Below are 21154 nucleotides of genomic sequence, written 5' to 3' on the forward strand. Positions count from 1 at the left end.
CAGAGCATCTCTGCGTGATGCATGGTTTCCACGCGGCTGGCCATCATCAGGGGCCGTTGAAATTGATGAGGACGGTGAGCATCCACCGGAGATCCACTCACTGGAGCCGTGGAGCCAGGGCTGCGGGGAGGCGCTCAGCGCCGGGGAGCCCCCCGCCCCGCCCCCTCAACCCGGGGGGCTGCACAGAGCCCACCCTCCTGCCCAGCTCCGCTCCTACCTCGTGTCACGGAAGGGCAGCCGTTCATCACGAGGAGGTTGTCACCGTGTCACTCAGTGTCCTGACTCAGTGACCTGACTCCTTTGCTCCCTGACTCATTTGCAAGGTGGACGGGCTTGCTTTCTCTTGGCAGCAAATGCAACAGAACGAATCCCTTCTCGGCTTCAGCCCTTAGGTTCCTGGGCTGGGATGCTGCTCGGCTCAGTCTGGAGACCCAGGCCCACCCCCTGCCCCTGCACTCTCCTCCGATCACGTCCACGCGGCAGTTTCTTCCCGTCTTCTCTGAAATAAGCAGGGCAGGCAGCCCTCCCACGGCTAGAGACTCGGGAAAGAGGCATTCCTGCCTCTCCTTTTAATGTGGACCCAGTGCTGCCCGGGGACTTACTGGACAATACGTCGTTTTCCTTTTCCAGAACACGTGCATTAATTGTAAGGTGCTCTGGGAGACGACACTCAGAACCCACCCCCTGGAGAGCCCTCTGCAGCCCCAGTGGAAAGCCAGTCTGGGGTGTGAGTCTGCACCGGCCAGGGTGGGGGTCACGAGGCCAGTTTCTGCTCCGAGAAATGGACTCAACGTCAGGAGGGAGGCTGAGATGGAGGCTGCGGCCTCCGCTTCATTGAGTCCCTGTGGCCTATGGGAACTGGGGTGCCTGTCTTTGGGGAGAGGGTGTCTGTCCCCCCTTAGCCTGAGCTATAAATGCTTTCCCCAGAGGCTCTTCTGAAAGACAGACATTCCTGCCATTTTGGAGATAGTTTAGAAGTAAAGCAGGTCCCCCTAACGTCTGCCCCTTTGCCTGGCTTTGCTCTGAGCCTGCCCCACAGGCCAGGGGATACTGGGGAGGCCTCAGCCTGCTCTGGAGGGCCTCGCCGGGCCTTCTTCCCAACCTGGCCATCTGTGCCTCTCCCCACGTCCCCGCTCCTGGTACCACTCAGCCTGTCCCGTGTGCCCGGCTTGGAAGCTGCCCCCAGCCAGCTCTGTTGGCGTCAGCTGGGATGGGGGGCCTTGTGGGGTTGACCCTCAGTCTGTTGCTGGTTTGGGAAGAAAAGCCTTTGTCCTCTTTGAAAGGAATTTCGGGCGCCTGTGATCAATGGAAGGCCCATTTCAGGGGCCCTTCCTTTACCTTGAAATGGGCATACGTGGGCCCCATCGTGGCCGGGAGACATGAGCCCAGATCTGGGCAGCCGCAAACTCACTGTGTCCTGGAGGGAGCTGGTCGGCCTCTGCTGGAACGTCAGGGTGCCCGGCTGTCATACCAGAATACAAACACCCACATTTTAGGGCTGTCACAGGGAAGCCCGATGCTGGGAGAGTGAGTGCCAGGTGTGCCCTTGGGAGGAGGGGACAGTGTGAGGGTAAGGCCAGGCCAGTGCATGTGGAGTTTCCTCTTGCCTCCGGACAGGAGCCGACCCCGCACACACTCTAAATACGAATGCCTGCTGCCCCCCTGAGCCTGTGGGGCCTGCCCCAGCTCTCCCCAGGGAAACCCCGCCCAATAAGCAAAACTCACTGCCCTCCTGTCTCCTGTTCTGCTTGCCATGGCCGTTGACCCAGGATTGACGGGACTCTGTGCTGATGACCAGCCAGCATGTGTGTATGCTCGTGCGTTCATGCGTGTGATGTGCATGTGAGCACGGGCGTGGGCCCACCTAGGCCAGCCCACCGGTCCTCAGCACAGCCTTCGCGGGGCTGATAGTGGCCTTTCCTCAGGGCCAGGTGGCTGGGCGTGGCTCATGTGTGTGTGCTCTGCACCCCCGCCCCCCAGGAGCAGCTGGCTGACCTCAAGGAGGACCTGGACCGGGATGAGTGTAAGCAAGAGGCTGAGGTGGTCGTCTACGAGACCAACTGCCACTGGGAGGACTGCACCAAGGAGTACGACAGCCAGGAGCAGCTGGTGCACGTAAGCCCCCGGGCACCCGTGGCCTGCCTGCTGCGGGCCCAGCCCGGCCCCCTGCTAGAGAAAAGGGGCTCCCAGAGATGCCTGGGCCACCTCCTGTGCAAGCGGAAGGCGTGATTAGTTACCTAGGCCGTGCTTGTTTCTAAAATGGGACTTGTAAATACGTATGTAGTACAAGAGATTAACAAAAATAATGGAAAAGTAGAAGGAAAGGAACAATAGAATGAAGCCCAAAGTAAAGGTAGTATTAAAAACCAAGTGCTCTGAGCTTGGTCTTTTTTTATTTTTATTTTTTTCTGGAGCTTCCTGGCAGCCAATGCAAAGAGGGAAATAAGATTAGTTAAGCCAGCCAGCATCCACAAGATAACAACAAACCTGACCCTGAAACCTGAAAGAAGTTTCTCCCGTGGAGGGAGGAGTTGGTCATTTCCTCTTGGAGACCATGCACAGATACCCAGTGTACATGGATGCAGCTGGGTGTTTACACCCATACAGGGAGGGGGCTGCTTAAGAATGCCTGGGTGCTGACGGATCAGGAGATCAGAGAAGGCCACGGGAGCTGGGTGTGCCCTTCAGGGTCCGCCTGTAAACTTTCTATAACAGCAGCCACTGTGGGCTCACTCATGCAGTGCAAACAGCAGGAACAGGAGCTCAAGGTAGGAGGTGCCTGGCTTCCGACCTGGCTCCACCACAGCTAGCCAAGTGGTTCTGAACAAGTGACTGAACCTCTATGAGCCTCAGGTTTTTTCTCCCGTAAATAGAGGTGAAGCCCACTCTACAGAGGGGTGAAGGTTGACCATGATACCAGCATAAGCACTTAGCAGAGAGCAACCCTCCACACACGGGCATTCCCTCCTGGCTTCTCCTCCCTGTTCCCCGGGCTGGCCCCGAGTGGTTCCCTCTTCTCCATCCAGAAAAGAACTTAAAGTCAAGAATAAACCTCCCCCAACCCCAACGCACACTCCTTGGTGAGTGAGTGTCTGTAGAGATGAACCTACACCAAGCTGGAAGCTCAATTGCTGGGTAGATCCCCACTCGGCAACTCTCTTACATTTTAACCAATTTAATTGTAAATTTGAGTTAGCTACCTGACATTTTTTAGATATTTAAAAAATTATGTAAGTATAATATAAACGTGTTCTCTTTATAATCAAACTGAGCGCTATGGAAGTATACAAAATGTAAAGTAAAAATCCCCCTACCCTCTCCTTTCTCACCTCCCGAGCGAAGCTTTGTCCAAAGTTGAGCGTGGATCCTCCAGATGGCTTCTGTTCACACACACAGACACACCCACACACACACACACACACACACACACACACACACACACACACACACGCTGGTCACACCCAGGAGCCATCCCACAGGAGCCACCTCCTCCCCAGCTCTGTGAAATCAACATTTAAGACACCACCCACTCCGCCTGCTTCCTTTTTTCATGGGCTTGCTCTCAAAGACTGTAGGTTTCTTTGGTGTTGGGGTTTTTCTCCCCAAATTCTCACCCAGGGGACTGGAATTTCTCAGCAAACCCATTGCCGCTGACATCAAACCTGTAAAGCAGGGTCTTATCTAATCCCCCTGGGACTCAAACATAATTTTTCAACCAAGTGCTCTGAGCTAGAGTTCACATACACTTCTTTTTTTTCTTTTTTTTTCTGGAGCTTCCTGGCAGCCAATGCAAAGAGGAAAATAAGATTAGTTCAGCCAGCCAGCGCCTGTAAGATAATAACACCTCTTTGGGTTAAACAAGTCTTGAGGTGGAGTAGGGGCCATTGGAGCTGTGAGCTGTGGGACAAATCAGATAGATGAAAGGGGGAAAAGAGAAGATCTGGAGCTGGGAGGGGTTGCAGGCAGAGAGGTGGAGAGGAGGATGTAAAAGATGCTCAGCAAGGAGTGCATTGGCCCCAAAGAGCGGGGAGGGGATTCTTCAAGTAAAGGCAGGGGGTCCAGACGTGGGAAGAAGGGCTCCAGCTGCAGGCTCCTGCCTGGGTCCTGGGGCTGCGGGTGACCACCTGCACCTGGCTCTGAAAGGAGCAGGTTCCTGTGTTGGGGTGTGGGGAGCAGGCTGGTCTGCTCAGCTCTGTCTCTCTCTCTGCTCCCTGGGAAGATGGATGACCTGGGCATGCACGCAAACTGCAGCCCCCAGTCAATTATTAACAATTTGTTGCTAAGCAAACCAATAAGAAAAAAATGAAAGGTATTGTCAGGAAGCATTTTTATCATTTGAAAGGCTTTCAAAATGGAAAGTGAGGCTAATATAGTAAGATTTCCCTGGAAGTTCAAAGCGCCATAGATTTTGCTTGCTCTGATGTCGGCGTTTGGATGCATGACGGTCCGGCCTGTCACCCAGGGCGCGAGGGCCCAGCGGTTTTCTGTCTTGCGGGGAGAAGATGCTGCTGGACCCCAGATGCTCAGCTCCGGCACAGCCTTGTAGGTTGCAAAGGTCTACAGAAGCACCATCCAGTAGAAAGACACCACCAGCCCCAGGGCCAGCCCCACATGTAGTCTTACATTAGCTAGGGGCACATTTAAGCAGAGTGAAAGGAAACAGGTAAAATTAATTGGATTCATGTATCAATATTTTGTTTAACCCAATATATCTAATATTATCCTTTCTGCATGCAGTCAATATATCACAAAATTATTGAGATATTTTACATCCTTCTTTCATTCTCAGTCTTTGAAACAGGTGTGTGGTTTATACTTACAGCCCATCCTGGTCAGGACCAACCACCTTTCAGGGGTGCAACAGCCACAAGCGGAGAATGGCCACCAAATGGGACAGTGTGGGTCCAGACGTGGTGGCAAAGATGCCACCATTCCCACTCCCCAGTTAAACAGACAACCTGAAAGATTAAGGACATAAAGGTCCTGAGGCCCCACCCACGTATCAACACATCCCAAAGCTCAGAAGTAGTTAGAGCCCTGCTCCAGTGAGGACTGCAGCCTTCAGTTAAATCATCAAAGCAAGTAACAAAACCAAATGTCCTACTCAGGGCAGCTTGCTCTGCTACCTGTGACAGAAAACCTCCATGGCCCGTTGCTCCCCATCACAGGGAGAAACTGCCCCCGGGGGGCACACAGGTGATGGGCCCAGGGCAGAGGCCAGAAGGTGTGGGTGCAGGGGCTGAGAAAAACAGAAAAATTCTCCCCATGCTCCTGAGCCAGGGCAGTGCTGGCTGGGGTGGGTCTGAGGCCCACTCGTCCAGGGAAGGCTTTCTGGCCATGCACTTCCCAGCTGTGCCCGAGATACCCCGCCCCCACCCTGAGCACCGAGGGCCCCCACCACCACTGCAGGATCAGCTGGATGTCTTGGGCTGTCCTGCCTTGCTCTCCTGGGCCGTTTTGTCCCCCGGGCAGCATCACACAGTGCCCAGGGCACACCATCAGGGTCAGACTCTAGCTCCATCCTGGGCAGGCTACTTTAACAACCTGGGCTTTTGTGAAAAGGGGACAAAGCTATCATCTCATGGGTCACTGTCAAAAAGAGAGACGAGGATGCATTTATGTTTCTGTTACGGTAAAAATGTTAGGCAATTCCCTGGCGGTCCGGTGGTTAGGACTCGGCGCTTTCACTGCCGAGGGCCCGGCTTCAATCCCTGGTCGGGAAACTAAGATCCCACAAGCCTCGTGGCCTAAATGAAAAACAAAAATATTATTTAAAAATTTCTGGAGCCATAGGGACAAGCTTGGGAGAGGCTGCTCGTGCCCCGACTGTGTGCATGTCTGCCCCACCGCAGCTAATGAGTGCCTACTGTTTGCAGCCTGGAAGCATCATCATAACCACCATCATAACCATCAGTTCTCCATAGACCAGAGCCTAGAGCCCAGACTGGAATGAGCGGGGTGGCTTTGACCATCATGGAGGGTCACTTTGATGACTAATTGGAAGATGCAGCCCAGATAACTCAAGAGGAGGCGGGGCCGGCACCTGGATGCTGGCCCACGCGGCGGCTGGTCTGCATAGACCAGGTGGGGTCTGGAGGGGTGGGTGGACGGGCTCACCCTTCCCCGTGGGCTTCTTCCCGGCAGCATATCAACAACGAGCACATCCACGGGGAGAAGAAGGAGTTCGTGTGTCGCTGGCAGGCCTGCACACGGGAGCAGAAGCCCTTCAAGGCGCAGTACATGCTGGTGGTGCACATGCGCAGACACACGGGCGAGAAGCCCCACAAGTGCACGGTGAGTGGCTGCGGGCCGGCCCGTCGGCCAGCTGATGGGGCTGGTGTGGGCAAACCTGGTGGAACAGCGTTGGGACAGGCCTTGCCGACAGGGTGTCCTGTCTGCCCCCGCCCAGTCTTGGGTCCTGGGGGCCCCTCTTCTGTCTGTCTGCTGCCCCAGATCTTCGCTTACTCTCCCTGTGGGGCAGCGTGTGCATCTCGGTACCCGCGGGGGGCGGGGGGCGTGCTGGTGTCTCTGTGGTTGTGTCTGCATTACCAGGAGCCCCACGGCACAGCTGTGCCCTCACCCGGCTGGGTGACCCTGGGCAGGGGGCCAGCTTGGTAGCTCCCTGCAGCCTGTCCTCTACACAGAAAAGAGTTTCACTGGAGAGTCACAGATTGAGCGATGACGGGTTAAAAGTCACTTTGGTTGAGTTTTTTTAAAAAATGGGAACGCAGTGGTAAGACCTTTTAGACAGTCTCCCTTACAGAGTCAACAGGATTTGTGACGCTATTGGGTTGGCCAAAAAGTTTGGGGAAACCTGAACGAACTTTTTGGCCAACCCAATGTTTGGTGAGACCTTTTTTTCAATTTTATTTTATTTATTTTTTTAAACATTAGGTTCTTATTAGTTATCCATTTTATACATATTAGTGTATATATGTCAATCCCAATCTCCCAGTTCATCACAGCACCACCCCTCCCCCGCCACTTTCCCCCCTTGGTGTCCATAGGTTTGTTGTCTACATCTGTGTCTCTATTTCTGCCCTGCAAACCGGTTCGTCTGTACCATTTTTCTAGGTTCCACATATATGCGTTAATATAGGTGAGACCCTTTTTTAACACACAGGAATTGCTCCCTCTTTCAAAGAGCGGTGGCCTTGTGATGCACTCCTGTGGCTGTGACAGAGGCCTCTGGGAACTGCTCTTTGTGAATTACCATATTTCATAGATTCTGAGACATACACTTTGTTCTCATTTTAATGACTCTGAAATCAGTCTGTCTTAAAATCGGTGGTGTCAGGATTCAATGAAATACACTACCTTTGTTGGCAAGGTTTTGGTTTTTTTTAATTGAGATAGAATTCACATACCATAAAGTTCACCCTTTTTTAAAAAGTGTACAATTCAGTGATTTTGAGCGAATTCACAAACTTGTGCAGCCTTCACCACTAGCTAATTTCAAGACATTTTCAACACTTCCCCAAAAGAAACCCCATACCCACCAGCAATCACCCCCCATTCCCCCCTCCCCTGCATCCCCTGACCGCCACTAATTTGCTTTCTGTCTCTATCAACATGCTTATTCTGGGCAGTTCATAAAAATGGAATCGTACAATGTGTAGCCTCTGCGTCTTTTCCTTCACTTAGCATGTTTTCAAGGTTCATCCGTGTAGTATCATGTATGAGTATTTCATTTCTTTTTGTGGCTAAATAATATTCCACTGTGGACGGATCACAGTTTTTTATCCATTTATCAGTTGGTGGCTATTTGCATTGTTTTCACTTTTTGGCTATTAACACTGCTATGAACATTCACGTTCAAGTTTTTGTGTGGTTATGTTTTCAGTTTCTTACGTATATACCTAAGAGTGGGTCATAGAGTCATAGAGTGGGTCATTGCTGGGTCATAGAGTAACTGTATGTTTAACTTTTTGAGGACCTGCCAGACTCTTTTCCAAAAAGGTGACGGTATTTTACATTCCCACCAGCCATGGGTGAGGGTTCTGATTTCTCCACATCCACACCAAAACTTGTAGTTACCTGCCTTTCAGTTACCTAGTCATCCTAGTGGGCGTGAAGTTGCATCTCATTGTGGTTTTGATTCGCATTCCCTTAATGACAGATGCTTTTGAGCATCTTTTCTTGTGCTTATTGGCCATTTGTATATCTTCTTTGGAGAAATGTCTACTCCAGTATTTTGCCCATTTTTAAATTGAGTTATTTGTCTTTTTGCTGTTGAATTGTAGTAATTTTACTAGACCCTGGTTGGATATATGATTTGCAAATAGTTTCTCCCATTCTGTAGGTTTTCTTTTGATTTTCTTCATGGTTTCCTTTGAAGCATAAAAGTTTTAAATTTTCTCAAAGTCCAATGTTTTCATTGCTTGTGCTTTTGGTGACGTATCTAAGAAACCACTGCCTAATCCAAGGTCACAAAGATTTATCCCTATATTTTCTTCTGTGAGTTTTATAGTTAATAAATATAGATTTATTTATATAAACATATAAATATATACGTGTATACATTTAGTAGGGTAGTTCTTCCATTTAGGTCCTTAATCCATTTTGAGTTAATTTTTGTAGAGGGTGTGAGATAAGGGTCCAACATCGTTCTTTCGCATGTTGTTACACAGTCGTCCCAACCCCATTTGTTGAAGAGACTATTTTTTCCCCATCGAATGGTCTCGACACCCTTGTTGAAACCCAGTTGACCCTAAATGTATGAGTTTATTTCTTAACTCTCAGCTCTCTTCTGTTGATCGATACATCTGTCCTTATGCCAGTACCACTCAATGTCTTTTTTTTAAATTGATGTACAGTTGATTTACAATGTTGTGTTAATTTCTGCTGTACAGCAAAGTGACTCAGTTATACACATATATACATTCTTTTTTATGTTCTTTTCTATGATGGTTTGTCCCAGGAGATTGGATATAGTTCCCTGTGCTATACAGTAGCTTGATTACCATAGTTTTGTAGTAAGTTTTGAAATTGGCAAGTGTCAGTCTTCCAAATTTGTCCTCCTTTCTCAAGATTGTTTTGGCTCTTCTGGATCCTTTGCAGGAAGTTATTTTCTTAACACCCCGAGTGGTAGCAAACCATAGCCCTCTGATATGAGCTGTGAACTGCAGAAACAAATAAAAGGCATTGGAACCAAGTGTGCCCAGTCAAACTAGTCAGGAATAAAGGGGAGGATGTGAAGAATGAGACAGTTCCTGTTGGGGTTTACGTGTTATTCTGGGGGCAATTTTCACAGCTACACTGGATGCAATTGCGGTGTGTTTGGAATAGGTACCTCCTGCAGTAATCCTTCCTTCCTCCCTCCCTCCCTCCCTTCCTGCCCCTGTCTCTGGCTCCCTCTTTTCTTCCTTTCCTAAAATGTTTATTGAGCACCACACATGTTTCTCTTCGTCAGGCGCTAAGTCCTAGGAACACAGAAATGAACAAGACCTAGAAAGTACCTGCTCTCCGGGAGCTTGTATCCTAGTGGGAAGGCCAGATAACAAAATGATTAAGATAATTATAAACTGTGTTAGGGAGTATAAAGGGAAAAGGGTGGTATTATAATTAAGAAAATCAGAGAATTGCTCTCGGAGGAGATGACCTCAAAGATTGAGAGGGAGTGGGCCAAGCCAACGCTGGGGTAGGTGGGGGTGGGGAAGAGGTTCCAGCCAGAGGGGACAGTGTGCGCAAAGGCCACTCGCCAGGAAGAGCTTAGTGGGGTCAGGGAGCAGAAGGGACAAAGGGTGAGGATGGCCAGCTCCCTCAGGGACGCGGAGGACTCTGGATTTTATTCTTAGCACATTCAATGCACAGAACAGTTCTAATCAGGGAGTGGCGTTGGGAAACAGTTGAAGAGAACATTTACAGAGTTTGTAATCATATGGGAAGAGTCCTTACAATGTGCTGTTGATTGTTTTTTTTTTTTTTTTTTTTGTGCTGTTGATTTTAACGAGCAGAATAAGTAACTGAACGCTCGAGATGTTCCCGATTTGTGTTTTAAAAACGTGTGGGGATGAACTGCAGAGTCCCCAGAATGAGACTTGCCTGGGTGTCGGCTGTACCTGGGCCGTGGACGGTGTCATTTTCCTGTCCTTTCCACGTTTTCGCGACGTGTCATTTATATAATCAGGAAGGAAGGTAGATGCTGTCGCTGAGATCCGTGCGCCTGGCTGCACGTGCGGGGCAGAGCGAATGTCGGGGAGGGGGAGGTGGCAGCGGGCCGGCCCCCAGGTCAGGCTCCCTGCGGTGGATCTGGGGCGCCCTCATTGACTGAACCCGCCTCTTCCCAGTTTGAGGGCTGCTCGAAGGCCTACTCCCGCCTGGAGAACCTGAAGACGCACCTGCGCTCCCACACAGGGGAGAAGCCGTACGTGTGCGAGCATGAGGGCTGCAACAAAGCCTTCTCGAATGCCTCGGACCGCGCCAAGCACCAGAACCGCACCCATTCCAACGAGGTACCCGGCCCCACGGAGGCAGGCAGCGGGCGGGCGTGCGCCTGGGGCCCCGCGGACACGTGCGTGAATGCATCACCCTCATCCCACGGCTTCTAGACACCTGTAGGCCAGTCGGTGGCCAGGTGCCAGGTGCCACTTGCCCCCGCTCCCTGGTGTGGGGACTCAGCACGCAGCAGCAGCCCTGTCCCCACAGGCTGGCAGCACGGATGACACGCTCCAGCCGCTCCTGCCGCCCGGGCCTGCGGAGCTGTCAGTCCCTCCCCGCGTGGGGCGCAGAGCAGCCTCTGTCTCTCCAGGTAGCCAGAGCCCCAGGCAGGGCTGAGGGAGCCCAGGGAGGAAGGTCGGGTGGGAGCTTCTGGTGGCTCTGTGCCCGCCTTCCGGTCCCCGCCCAGCCACTCAACTGCTGTCACTCAGGTAGACTCAGGAGAGGATGTTTCTAGACGTTTTGATACATTTTGGACCCCAAAGGGACTTGCTCCAATGCTGGCAGGAAGTTTGAGGACTTCCCAAAGGTATCTGAACCCCTCAGAGTGTCTAAAGACAAGAGCTAGCCTTGGATAGGGGTGTGTGTGTGTATGTGTGTTTGCAAGTATGTATGTGCATGTGTGTGGATGTGGATGTATGTGTTATGTGTGTGGGTGTGTGGATATGTATTTGTAAGTATATGTACACGTGTGGGTGTTTACATACGTGTGTAAGTGTGTGTGTTTACGTGGATGTGTGTGTTTGCATGTGCATACATGTGTGTACCTGTGTCCGTGTATGCATGTAGACAGAGTATGTCTATATGTGGATGTCGCTTGTGTGTGTGTGTGTGTGTGTGAGCTCAGGACCGAGGTTCAGAAACCTGAGTTTTCATCCCACTCCTGGGTGACTTGGGGCCAGTGTCTTTGCCTCTCTGAACCTGTCTTTCCTCATGAGAGAGAGCAGGTGTTCGTGCTGTGTCACAGACGTATAACGAGGTAATACACTCGCTACTGATACCCGAAAGCCCAGCGCCCCAATCGTTATGCTGATCACACCAGGCACTGTGTGTCCCCTCCCCCCGCAGGCTGTGATCCATGTCCCCAGTCCGTGGTGGGGCCCCCTTAACCACAGGCTTACCTGCAGGAAAGGGTGGCAGGCGAAGCCGGCAGGGCGGGGCTCCTGCGGGGCGGGGCTCCTGCGGGGCGGGGCTCCTGCGGGGCGGGGCTCCTGCGGGGCGGGGCTGACGTGGCTCCGCCTTCCGACAGTGCCGCCAGCTCTGCCCAAGAACGCGGCTTCAGGAGGAGGGGCGGTGCTCCCACGCGGAGTCTGCCTTCCTATCCCATCCGTAACGCCTCTTCTCTTCCAGAAACCCTACATCTGCAAGATCCCAGGCTGCACCAAGAGGTACACGGACCCCAGCTCCCTCCGGAAGCACGTGAAAACGGTCCACGGCCCAGATGCTCACGTCACCAAGAAGCAGCGCAACGACGTGCACCTCCGCACCCCCCTGCTCAGGGAGAACGGGGACAGCGAGGCCAGCGCCGAGCCTGGCCGGGGCTCCGAGGAGAGCGCCGAGGCCAGCAGCACCAGCCAGGCCGTGGAGGACTGCCTGCACGTCAAAGCCATCAAGACCGAGCGCTCCGGGGTAAGCAGGGCTGCGCAGCGGAGGCCCGGTCCATACCCCGCCCCCAGGAGGCCGTGCCCAGCGGCACCAGGAGCGCAAGGATGTCCCTCCTCTCTCCAGCTCAGCGGGCCCCCATCGCCACCTCGGGCCCCCACGGAACCTGTCTCGTGCCAGGTCCCATTCTGCTGGGCAGGCCGTGGGTGACGGGGATGCCTGCCCCGACGCGGTCAGTTTGCAGGGGGTGGGGCGGCACCCGGGGTCTGCCTTTCCAACCAGTACCCGCCGCCGCCGCCGCCGCTGCCCCCGCCCCTCTGTCCTGTCTCTGCATCCTTGCCCCTCTGGCCTGCACCCCTTTTGTTCTAACCACCTGTTCTTTGTCTCCACCTCTTTCTCCTGACTGTACCTCCCCTAAGGATAGACGGTACTGAGGTGAGCGGAGCAGCGGGGTGGGCTCTGGGCGCGGTGGCGCGAGTGAGGGGGGCTGGGGCGCTTGTCCAGGCTCCTCACAGCCGGGAAGGCAGGTTCGGGTACGTAGACCGCAGGCACCGCAGGTGGGGCCGTCGGAACAGCTCGAGGCCGGCAGCAGGCGTCAAGCTTGCAGGCACAGGAGGAAGCGGTGGGGTCCCAGCCCGCGTGAGGGTCAGGGCAGGGTGGAGGTGTGAATCTGGACTGTGGAGCAGGGCGGGCCTGACCTACAGAAGGCCTTGAGTGCCGAGGTGAGGGATGTGGGCCGTGCTGTGTGCAGCTCCCCTGGAAAGGTCTGGAATTTGGGAGCCTTCAGGTTAGAAATGAACCAAGGATGCTGCATCCCAGGTGAGCCTCATTTGGGCGCAGATCCCAGGTCACGGTGGAGGGAGCCCAGGTTCTGTGGGGCTCCACCCCGTACACGTGTGCCACGAGCTCTCGGCTCGATTCACCCTGTTGCAGAGGGCGGGCTGGTTTGGGGTGGCCACTCAGGTCAAGGGCGAGGGCTGTGTCCAGCAGCTGCACCCTCCGCGGCCAACCCTTCCCTTTCTAGCAACCCACCTCCGGCCTGCTGGGCAGACGGCAGGTAGCAGGCCTTCACTGTTTCTTGCTTCATCGAGTGGCCCACCCCCCATCGCTGTTGTTGGGGTACTTGAGTCTCCTCTTTCCTGTCAATTTCACACGACTGCGGCAGCCTCTGTGGGGCTCAGCTTCAAACGGTCCACATACTGAAAGCTCTACAGGCAGAGAGCTCCGGCCCAGACGCTGGCTGGGAAAGCTTAGGAGCATAGCAGGGGGCTAGGGCGGGTGGGGGGTGGGTGCCTACGGATTACCCGCTGCCTTCTACTCGCCGGGTGGTCTCCATCCATCCACCGACTCTCCCCAGGAGTCAGTTCGGGTCCCGCTTACAGCTGGGGAAGCCGAGGTTCAGAGCAGTGATGCTTTGAAAGCTCCTCCACATGGCAGCTTCCTGCCTCCGGGTGTGCAAGGGTGCAGCGTGGGTGGCGGGGCCGGTGGGTGCTCGCCCCGTCTGAGTCTGTGCCTTCTCACCACACTTCCCACAGCTGTGTCAGTCCAGCCCCGGGGCCCAGTCTTCCTGCAGCAGCGAGCCCTCTCCCCTGGGCAGTGCCCCCAACAATGACAGTGGCGTGGAGATGCCGGGGACAGGGCCTGGGAGCCTGGCAGACCTGACGGCCCTGGAGGACCCGCCGCCGGGGGCCGACGCCTCCGCCCTGGCCACCCCCTCTGCCGGTGGCCTGCAGCTGCGCAAACACATGACCGCCGTGCACCGGTTCGAGCAGCTCAAGAGGGAGAAGCTCAAGTCGCTCAAGGATTCCTGCTCATGGGCCGGGCCGGCTCCACACACCCGGAACTCCAAGCTGCCCCCCCTGCCGGCAAGTGGTGAGTGGAGGCCCTGGGCATGCGGGTGGGGTGGGAGGGAGCCCAGGGCAGCACGATGAGGCTCATATCCACTGGGCATCATGTGCCCTGGAGAAGATGGATCTTCCGAGCCCATTGCACAGGTCAGGGAATTGAGGCTCAGAGAGGTGAAAGTGCTTTGCTCAGATCGGTGGCAGAGCTGAGACTCAGCCCAGGCCTGGGTGGCTCCAAAGCCCATGCTCTTCCGGCTACACCATGCTGCATCCCCATGAGCCCCAAAGCAGGCAGACCCAGCTCAGTTCTTGCTCTTCCTCATGAGCTATCCACTTGTCTATCAGGCACCTGCCACGCACACCACAGCAAAGGCCCTCGGCAGGACAGTGATACGTTCCCTGTCCCTGTGGCTAGAAGGCCAAGTTACGAGATGCCGAATGAGCAAGCAGCGCCGAGGACAGAGCTCAGGGTCGCTCGAGAGAAAGCAGGGCAGCTGGAGAGGCGCAGGGAGGGCGTCACGGAGGGGGCAGCCCTGTGCTCAGCCTCGGGAAGCGTTGGCCAGGCTTTGAGGTGGAAGACGTCTTCACCAGGCATTTCTTGAGTGCCACTGTGCCAGGCTGCCCGCCGGGCGCCAGACACCCTGGGGCACTGAGCCTCCAGACTGCCCTGCAGGGCCCAGTGTGCACCGTGGCACTGAGTTATTAAGAGGAGACCCTGAGAGGCACCACCCTGCTCCTCCTCGAAGGGGGGATTCGTTGCCCCAGCTGTCGAGGGAACTGCCAGCAGATGGCCTTCAACTCCCCACCTCCTCCAGAGATTGCCTGGGGTGCTGACAGCTGCCTCACCCAAGGTCACCCTTCCCGGCATGGCCCACATCCAGGGACAGATCTCTGCAGGGGTGTAGAGGCTGCTCAAGGCCCAGAGCTGCCTGTGAGATGAGCCGCGGCTGGCGGTGGGCCTGCGTCGCAGCTGTCTTCTCCCTAACCACTCTGCTGCCTCTCCGCACCACCCCGCCGTGGCTGTGGGTCTCAGGACACTCCCTCTAAACAGCCTGCTGGGTAAACTCAGTCCCAGGGGAGCCCACCTGGCAACACCCATCCGTAGATGGCGGGGATGCAGGGAGGCTGTGGCCAGGGCCCTCCTGGGCTCTTGGGGATAACCCAGTGCTACAAAGAAGCACATCCCATCCACAGGGGGAGAAACTGAGGATGGGACTGAATGAGAACGCAGGGCCAGCGGGCAGTGCTAGATTGGGATCGGGCCTCCTAACTTCCGCTAGCCGCCCTGGCAATGAGTGCCACCATTTGCTAACTGTCCCTTCCTTTCTTCCTCTTGTTGAGAAATCATCGGCTGGGTGCCTGCTGGGTGCCAGGCCCCGTGCCAGGGCTCTATGCCCGGCAGGCTCAGTGCGGTCCAAGCAGGCAGAGCACCGCCCCTTGTCCCCGGTCCCCGGCGCTGACCCCTCTCCTCTCCCGCAGGCTCCGTGCTGGAAAACTTCAGAAGCGGCGGCGGGCCGGCCGGGCTGCTGCCCAACCCGCGGCTGTCCGAGCTGTCCGCCGGCGAGGTGACCGTGCTGAGCCACCTGCAGGAGCGCCGCGACAGCTCTGCCAGCACAGTCAGCTCGGCCTACACCGTGAGCCGCCGCTCCTCGGGCATCTCCCCCTACTTCTCCAGCCGCCGCTCCAGCGAGGCCTCGCCCCTGGGCGCCGGCCGCGCACACCCCGCCAGCTCCGCCGACTCCTATGACCCCATCTCCACCGACGCGTCGCGGCGCTCCAGCGAGGCCAGCCAGTATGGCGGCAGCAGTGGTGGCGGCCCGGGGCTGCTCCAGCTCACGCCCGCCCAGCAGTACAGCCTGCGGGCCAAGTACGCGGCGGCCACGGGCGGGCCGCCCCCCACCCCGCTGCCCGGCCTGGAGCGCGCTAGCCTGCGGACCCGGCTGGCGCTCCTGGATGCGCCCGAACGCGCACTGCCCGCCGCCTGCCCACACCCGATCGGTCCTCGGCGGGGCAGCGACGGGCCGCACTACGGGCCAGCGGGGCTGGCGCCCTCCTTCCCCCACGAGGCGCCAGGAGGTGGGGCGCGGAGGGCCAGTGATCCCGGGAGGCGACCCGACACCCTGGTGCCCACGCGGGTGCAGCGCTTCCACAGCGCCCACGATGTGACCCCAGACGCGCTGCCGCCGCCCTGCGCCCAGGGCCGAGGCCTCCGTCTGCAGAGCCACGCAAGCGCCGACGGCGGCCTGGCCCGCGGCCCCTACTCACCCCGGCCGCCCAGTATCAGCGAGAACGCAGTGATGGAGGCCTTGGCGGTGGGGGCGGACGGCGTGGGCCCCGAGGTCAGCCTCGGGCTGCCGGAGGACGACCTTGTGCTGCCCGACGACGTGGTGCAGTACCTCAAGGCGCGTGCCGGTGGCGCCTTGGAGGACAGCGCCCCGAAGGTGTACCTGCCGGAGAGCACCTGCTTCTCCGAGAACCCCAAACTGCCCAGCCCCGGCCTGCACGGCCGGCGCACAATAGCGGCTGCAGACTCCAACGTGGGCCCCTCTGCCCCTGTGCTGGGAGGCTGCCCACTGGGTTACGGGGCCCCCTCCAGCCTGAACAAAAACAGCATGCCTGTGCAGTGGAACGAGGTGAGCTCCGGCACCGTGGACGCCCTGGCCAGCCAGGGGAAGCCTCCGCCCTTCCCACAGGGCAACCTGGCAGTGGTGCCGCAGAAGCCAGTCTTCAGCCAGTACCCAGGCTACAGTCAGCAGGGCCTGCAGCTGAGCCCCGGGGTCCTGGATAGCTCGCAGCCGCACCTGCAGCCCTGCGGTGGAGCGCCCTCCGCGCCCAGGGTAAATTACATGCAGCAGCTGCGGCAGCCAGGGGCAGGTGGCCAGTGTTCTAGCAGGGCGGCTGCCGTCAGCGCCCACCCCGGCTACGGCCAAGCTCGTCCCCAGCTGAGCCCCCTGGGTGGGGCCCCACACCAGTTTCCGCGGTCCTGCAGCAACATGGCGGCCAAGCCAGGCCACCTGGGGCTCCCCCAGCAAATGGAAGCTGCTCCTGACCCCACCATGATGGGCAGCAGCCACAGGGACCTTGACGTCGCCAGTTCCAGCCTGGCTAGGATGCCACCACCTCACGCAGCCCAGAGCTACCCGCAGCAGAGCCATCCCCTGGCCACAGCCGTGAGCCAGGAGGGCTACTGCCGAGGCCCCAGCCTTGTGCCTTCCCACCAGCCTGGATTCGTGGTGCCTCAGCAGGGCCCGACGGGGGCGGCCGGGTCGAGCTTCGGCCCGGTGCAACCCCGGCCACCCGCAGAGCCCAGCCCTGCTGACCGCCGCCGTGGGGCGCGTGCGGGGCAGCAGCTGGCCTACGCCAGGGCCGCTGGCCACGCCATGGCTGCTCTGTCGGCCGACCAGGAGATGACAGAGTCTGTGCCCAAGGGGACAATGGGCGGCATGTTGGCCCTGACTCCCCAGGCACCCCCCCAGGATGCGGGCGGGGCCCAGGACCGCAGCATGCTTTACTATTACGGCCAGATCCACATGTACGAGCAGAACGGAGGCCTGGAGAACCAGGCCGGCTGCCAGGCCATGCGACCCCAGCCACCGCAGCCCCAGGCCTTGCCCTCACCAGGGCTTAACCAGGTGTCCAGCACTGTGGACTCCCAGCTACTCGAGGCCCCCCAGATTGATTTTGATGCCATCATGGATGACGGCGATCACTCCAGCTTGCTCTCGGGGGCCCTGAGCCCCAGTCTCCTCCACGGCTTCTCCCAGAGCTCCTCCCGCCTAACCACACCGCGCAACTCCCTGACTCTGCCCTCCATCCCCGCGGGCATCAGCAACATGGCCGTCGGGGACATGAGCTCCATGCTCACCAGCCTGGCCGAGGAGAGCAAGTTCCTCAACATGATGACCTAAGGCTCCGGCCCCTGGCGCTGAGCGGACCCCGAGGGACCAGCGCTTCCCAGAGCGCGGGGCTTTCGTCCGTTTCATCTTTTTCCCCAAAAAGTATTAAATAGGTCTGAGGGAGTTTGGCCAGTGGCTGGTTCAGACCACAGAGGCTTTAAGGGCAGGTTTATGTGCATCCTGTCTGGTCTTCTTTTAGATTATCTGTCGGAACTCAGAAAAAAGTCTCAATAGAAAAGGCAAGGCAGGAATGCAAAACTCGTTTACACAGCACTTTGCAGCCTTTGGTGTTTATAGGACCACTCTGTTCTGGCTTTGTCACCTCTGTCATCTGGCTAATGAAGGATTACGTTGGCCCAGGGCTTTCCAAGCACACGTGGAAAGAGGCGAGAGGAACCACATTTGGGTTTGAATCTGAAAGCCATACTAGGTATTCTAATCCAGGAAGATAAGTTTCTTGTTCCAGTGCATGCAAAGTAAAGGAATTCATGGCCCACCGGAATTCTTCCATGAAGCTTAATTCTTGAGGCCTCTAACATCCCTTGCCATGGAGTGGAAAAAAATTTTTACCTGGATGATTTGGAAGCACATCCTGATTCCGGGTTTGGTAGAGCAGGCATCTCTACCCCGCAAAGCCAAGTTTACAGCTGGCCGACTGTCCAAGTGTATATGGCTGAATAAAGTATGGAAGTATTGCCCAAAAAAAGGAAAGAAAACAGTGTAATACTCAGGGCAAGCCCAGAAGCTACCCTGGCCTCTCCAGACCATGTTTACAGTGTTCATGCATGTAGAATGTAGCCCTTCCTGAAAAGAACACATTTCTAAATACCTCGGGGCTGCTGGATCTGCTGTGGGTTAAGAATGGCCAAGGTGAGCTGAAGCGTGGCCTGGGGCCTGGGTAAAGTGAACGCACCAGGGGCCCAGCTTCAGGCTGCCCGGGAGGTCTCCCAGTAGGACGAGGAAGTCGCATGTTTACCCAAGCCTGTTTCTCCAATGCACTACACACCCACTTGACCATGGATAAACCCCAGGGCTTGACAGCAACCTCTGCCCAGGTTCCTCCAGGCCGTGCTGTCCGCTCACCAGCAGCCCAGTGACCAGCCCCCTAGCTACAGCATGCAGTCGTGGTATCTTCTGGATTCCCTTCCCACCGCCCTCCTGTTCATTTCACAGAGAACGATGACATGCATGGTGTTTTCGGTGGGGGTGGGAGGGTGAAGGGGTTGATTCCTGGGACTCTGAGGGACCATCACTGAATTCTCCTATTCAGTGTTGGCCAAGCCCCACCTGGAAATGGAATTTGGAACTGGCGTCAGAAGACATTGTTCCCGAACATACAGTAGGGTAAATAGGTGCATCCTCCCCGCCACACACATGTACAAACACCGCACACCTTTCCCATGTTGAATTCGTGGCAACCTTGCCAAATCCACCTGCACCACTATGAACTTGGAACCGACTATGACCCTGACTTCAACCAGGACAGGGCCGAAACCTCACCTGGGCCTCTACATCCCAGAACAGCAAATGCTTTGTCAGGGTCCAAAAACAAGGCCAACTTCAAACGACAGCCCTGGGACACCTCCAGGGCTCTGGGCTCTGTGTGGTGCACGGTCTTTCCCTGCGCTAGGATTTCACTAGCTGTTCCCAGCCTGTATATTGTCTGTACAGAAGACAGCATCCCTGAAAATACTGTAGGTGAGTCATCCGGTCAGATTTATATGTCCAAAACATTTTTAGCTTTTTCTACATGCGATGAATTGAGATGACATACTCAACTTGTAAATAAGTCTTTTTGTACATTAAAAAAGTAATTTTTTCATAATTTATTTGGTCTATCTGCTTCTTGCTTGACAGTAGTTAATGAAAACCTGGGCCATAAATTCGGTGCATTTGAACGGAAACGAGGCTGTATTTTTTTCTCAGCAGCGTCAAAATTGACTACCCCGCCTTGGCCAGGAAATGTTTAAAGCTGGGACCTTTACTGCCTGTTTGTTTGTTGTCTGGGGGCCGGGGTGGCGGGGTTTGACGTGGTACAGGGGATGTCTGGCTGTTCTTTCAGCCCGCTGGACGGAACGTCTGAGTTGGTTTGCTTGTTTACACGAGGTGCAGCTGTGGTCCCAAGCCCTCCCCATGTGGGAGGCCCCCCTTGGATGGGCAGTCGGATGAGCACAGTTGAGTCGTGGGGGGTGGGGAGAGGAAGACAGGCGGCCCCCTGTGCTCTGGTGCAAAAGCAGAGTTAGAGGGGCAGGTGTAGCACCCAGATACCCAGCAACCAGCCTTGGGCGAAGGGGCCAGTGGGGAGCAGCCATGTGCAGGGCTCTGAGCCCTGGGGGGCGGCCCTGGCAGGTGCACAGGGGGACCCGGGTCTGGAGAGCCAGCCGGCTGCCATCGACAGCAATTGGGCTACTGCTCTGAGCCTCAGGGTGACTGGGGAGGGGGGCCGTGAGGCCTGGGATGAATTCTGGAGCTGGGAGGGGAGGGTGCAGGACCGGGTTGCCAGGGGTAGAAGGCACCTTCTGTAGGGCCAGGGATGTTGGGCTTCTGCACTCCTGGGCCAGGCCCTTAACGCGCTTTGCTCCAGGAGAGAAACCTTGGCACCCAGCTCCGAGAGTCAGGAAGCCAAAACTGCGTGCGGCGCATTCAGCTCCAAACTATTTTCATGGCTGTCATGGGTGCACGGAAGAAGCCTTCTCTGGTAGTAAGTGTGGGAACCCCCGAGGGAAACAGGGTTCAAAGGTTTCCTTTCCGGGAGCATCCCAGAGCCTTCGCTGTGCGTTAGGGGAACCTTCACGTCTGTGGCCCTATCTTCCTGGTGGAAAGACTACAGCCGATTCCCAGCCCCGGGGAGCCCCTCTCTTTGAGGGGGGGCTCACTTAGCTGATTGCAGGCTCCGGAGGAGGAACTGAGCGTACCTGGCTGGGCCCTTTCCTCTGCTTCTCTCAAAGCCCGTCCTCAGGCTTCGCATCTCCCCTGCTTCGTCACGTGCTAAGTCCCCGGAAACAGCTCTGCCCTGCTTTGGGGACGGGGGAGGCCAGGATGTTCAATGCTGCCTGAGACCAGATGGGCCACAGTATTAAGAAGCCCATCAAAGCCACTCAACTCAGCCACGCACTCCGTGTCACTTAACCACAGCCACGGTCGTGCTGCTTAAGAATATGCACGCAGCCTCAGCACCAGGTCACAGCATCTGTTTGGCTGATGAATCTGGGTCCACTGGGAGTTGACTGATCCCGGTTGGGCTGGGCTGGGCAGCTCAGCTGGGAGTAACTCATCCAGCCAGCTTGGCGGGGGCAGCTTTGCTGTGCCCCACATGACCCTCATCTTCCTCCCTGGTCAGGAGACCGGCCTGGGCATTGCCTTCTCAGGGTGATA

General features: G+C 56.4%; 1 protein-coding gene across 5 annotated transcripts in view; it reads left to right on the plus strand.

Moving 5' to 3' along the window:
- Window positions 1–19604, plus strand: part of GLI2 (GLI family zinc finger 2) — a 248215-nt gene extending 228611 nt beyond the window's left edge. For all 5 annotated transcript variants that reach the window (XM_057551563.1, XM_057551566.1, XM_057551564.1 and 2 more), the window contains 6 exons: window positions 1981–2115; window positions 6145–6294; window positions 10290–10454; window positions 11788–12066; window positions 13575–13911; window positions 15363–19604. In XM_057551563.1, coding sequence (XP_057407546.1) covers window positions 1981–2115; window positions 6145–6294; window positions 10290–10454; window positions 11788–12066; window positions 13575–13911; window positions 15363–17791 — 3495 coding nt within the window. In that variant the 3' untranslated portion in view covers window positions 17792–19604. The remainder of the gene's footprint in view (window positions 1–1980; window positions 2116–6144; window positions 6295–10289; window positions 10455–11787; window positions 12067–13574; window positions 13912–15362) is intronic.
- The last annotated feature ends 1550 nt before the right edge of the window (window positions 19605–21154 follow it).

This window comes from Balaenoptera acutorostrata, chromosome 8 (genome assembly GCF_949987535.1).
Source record: "Balaenoptera acutorostrata chromosome 8, mBalAcu1.1, whole genome shotgun sequence".
In the NCBI taxonomy this organism is placed as follows: Eukaryota; Metazoa; Chordata; class Mammalia; order Artiodactyla; family Balaenopteridae; genus Balaenoptera; species Balaenoptera acutorostrata.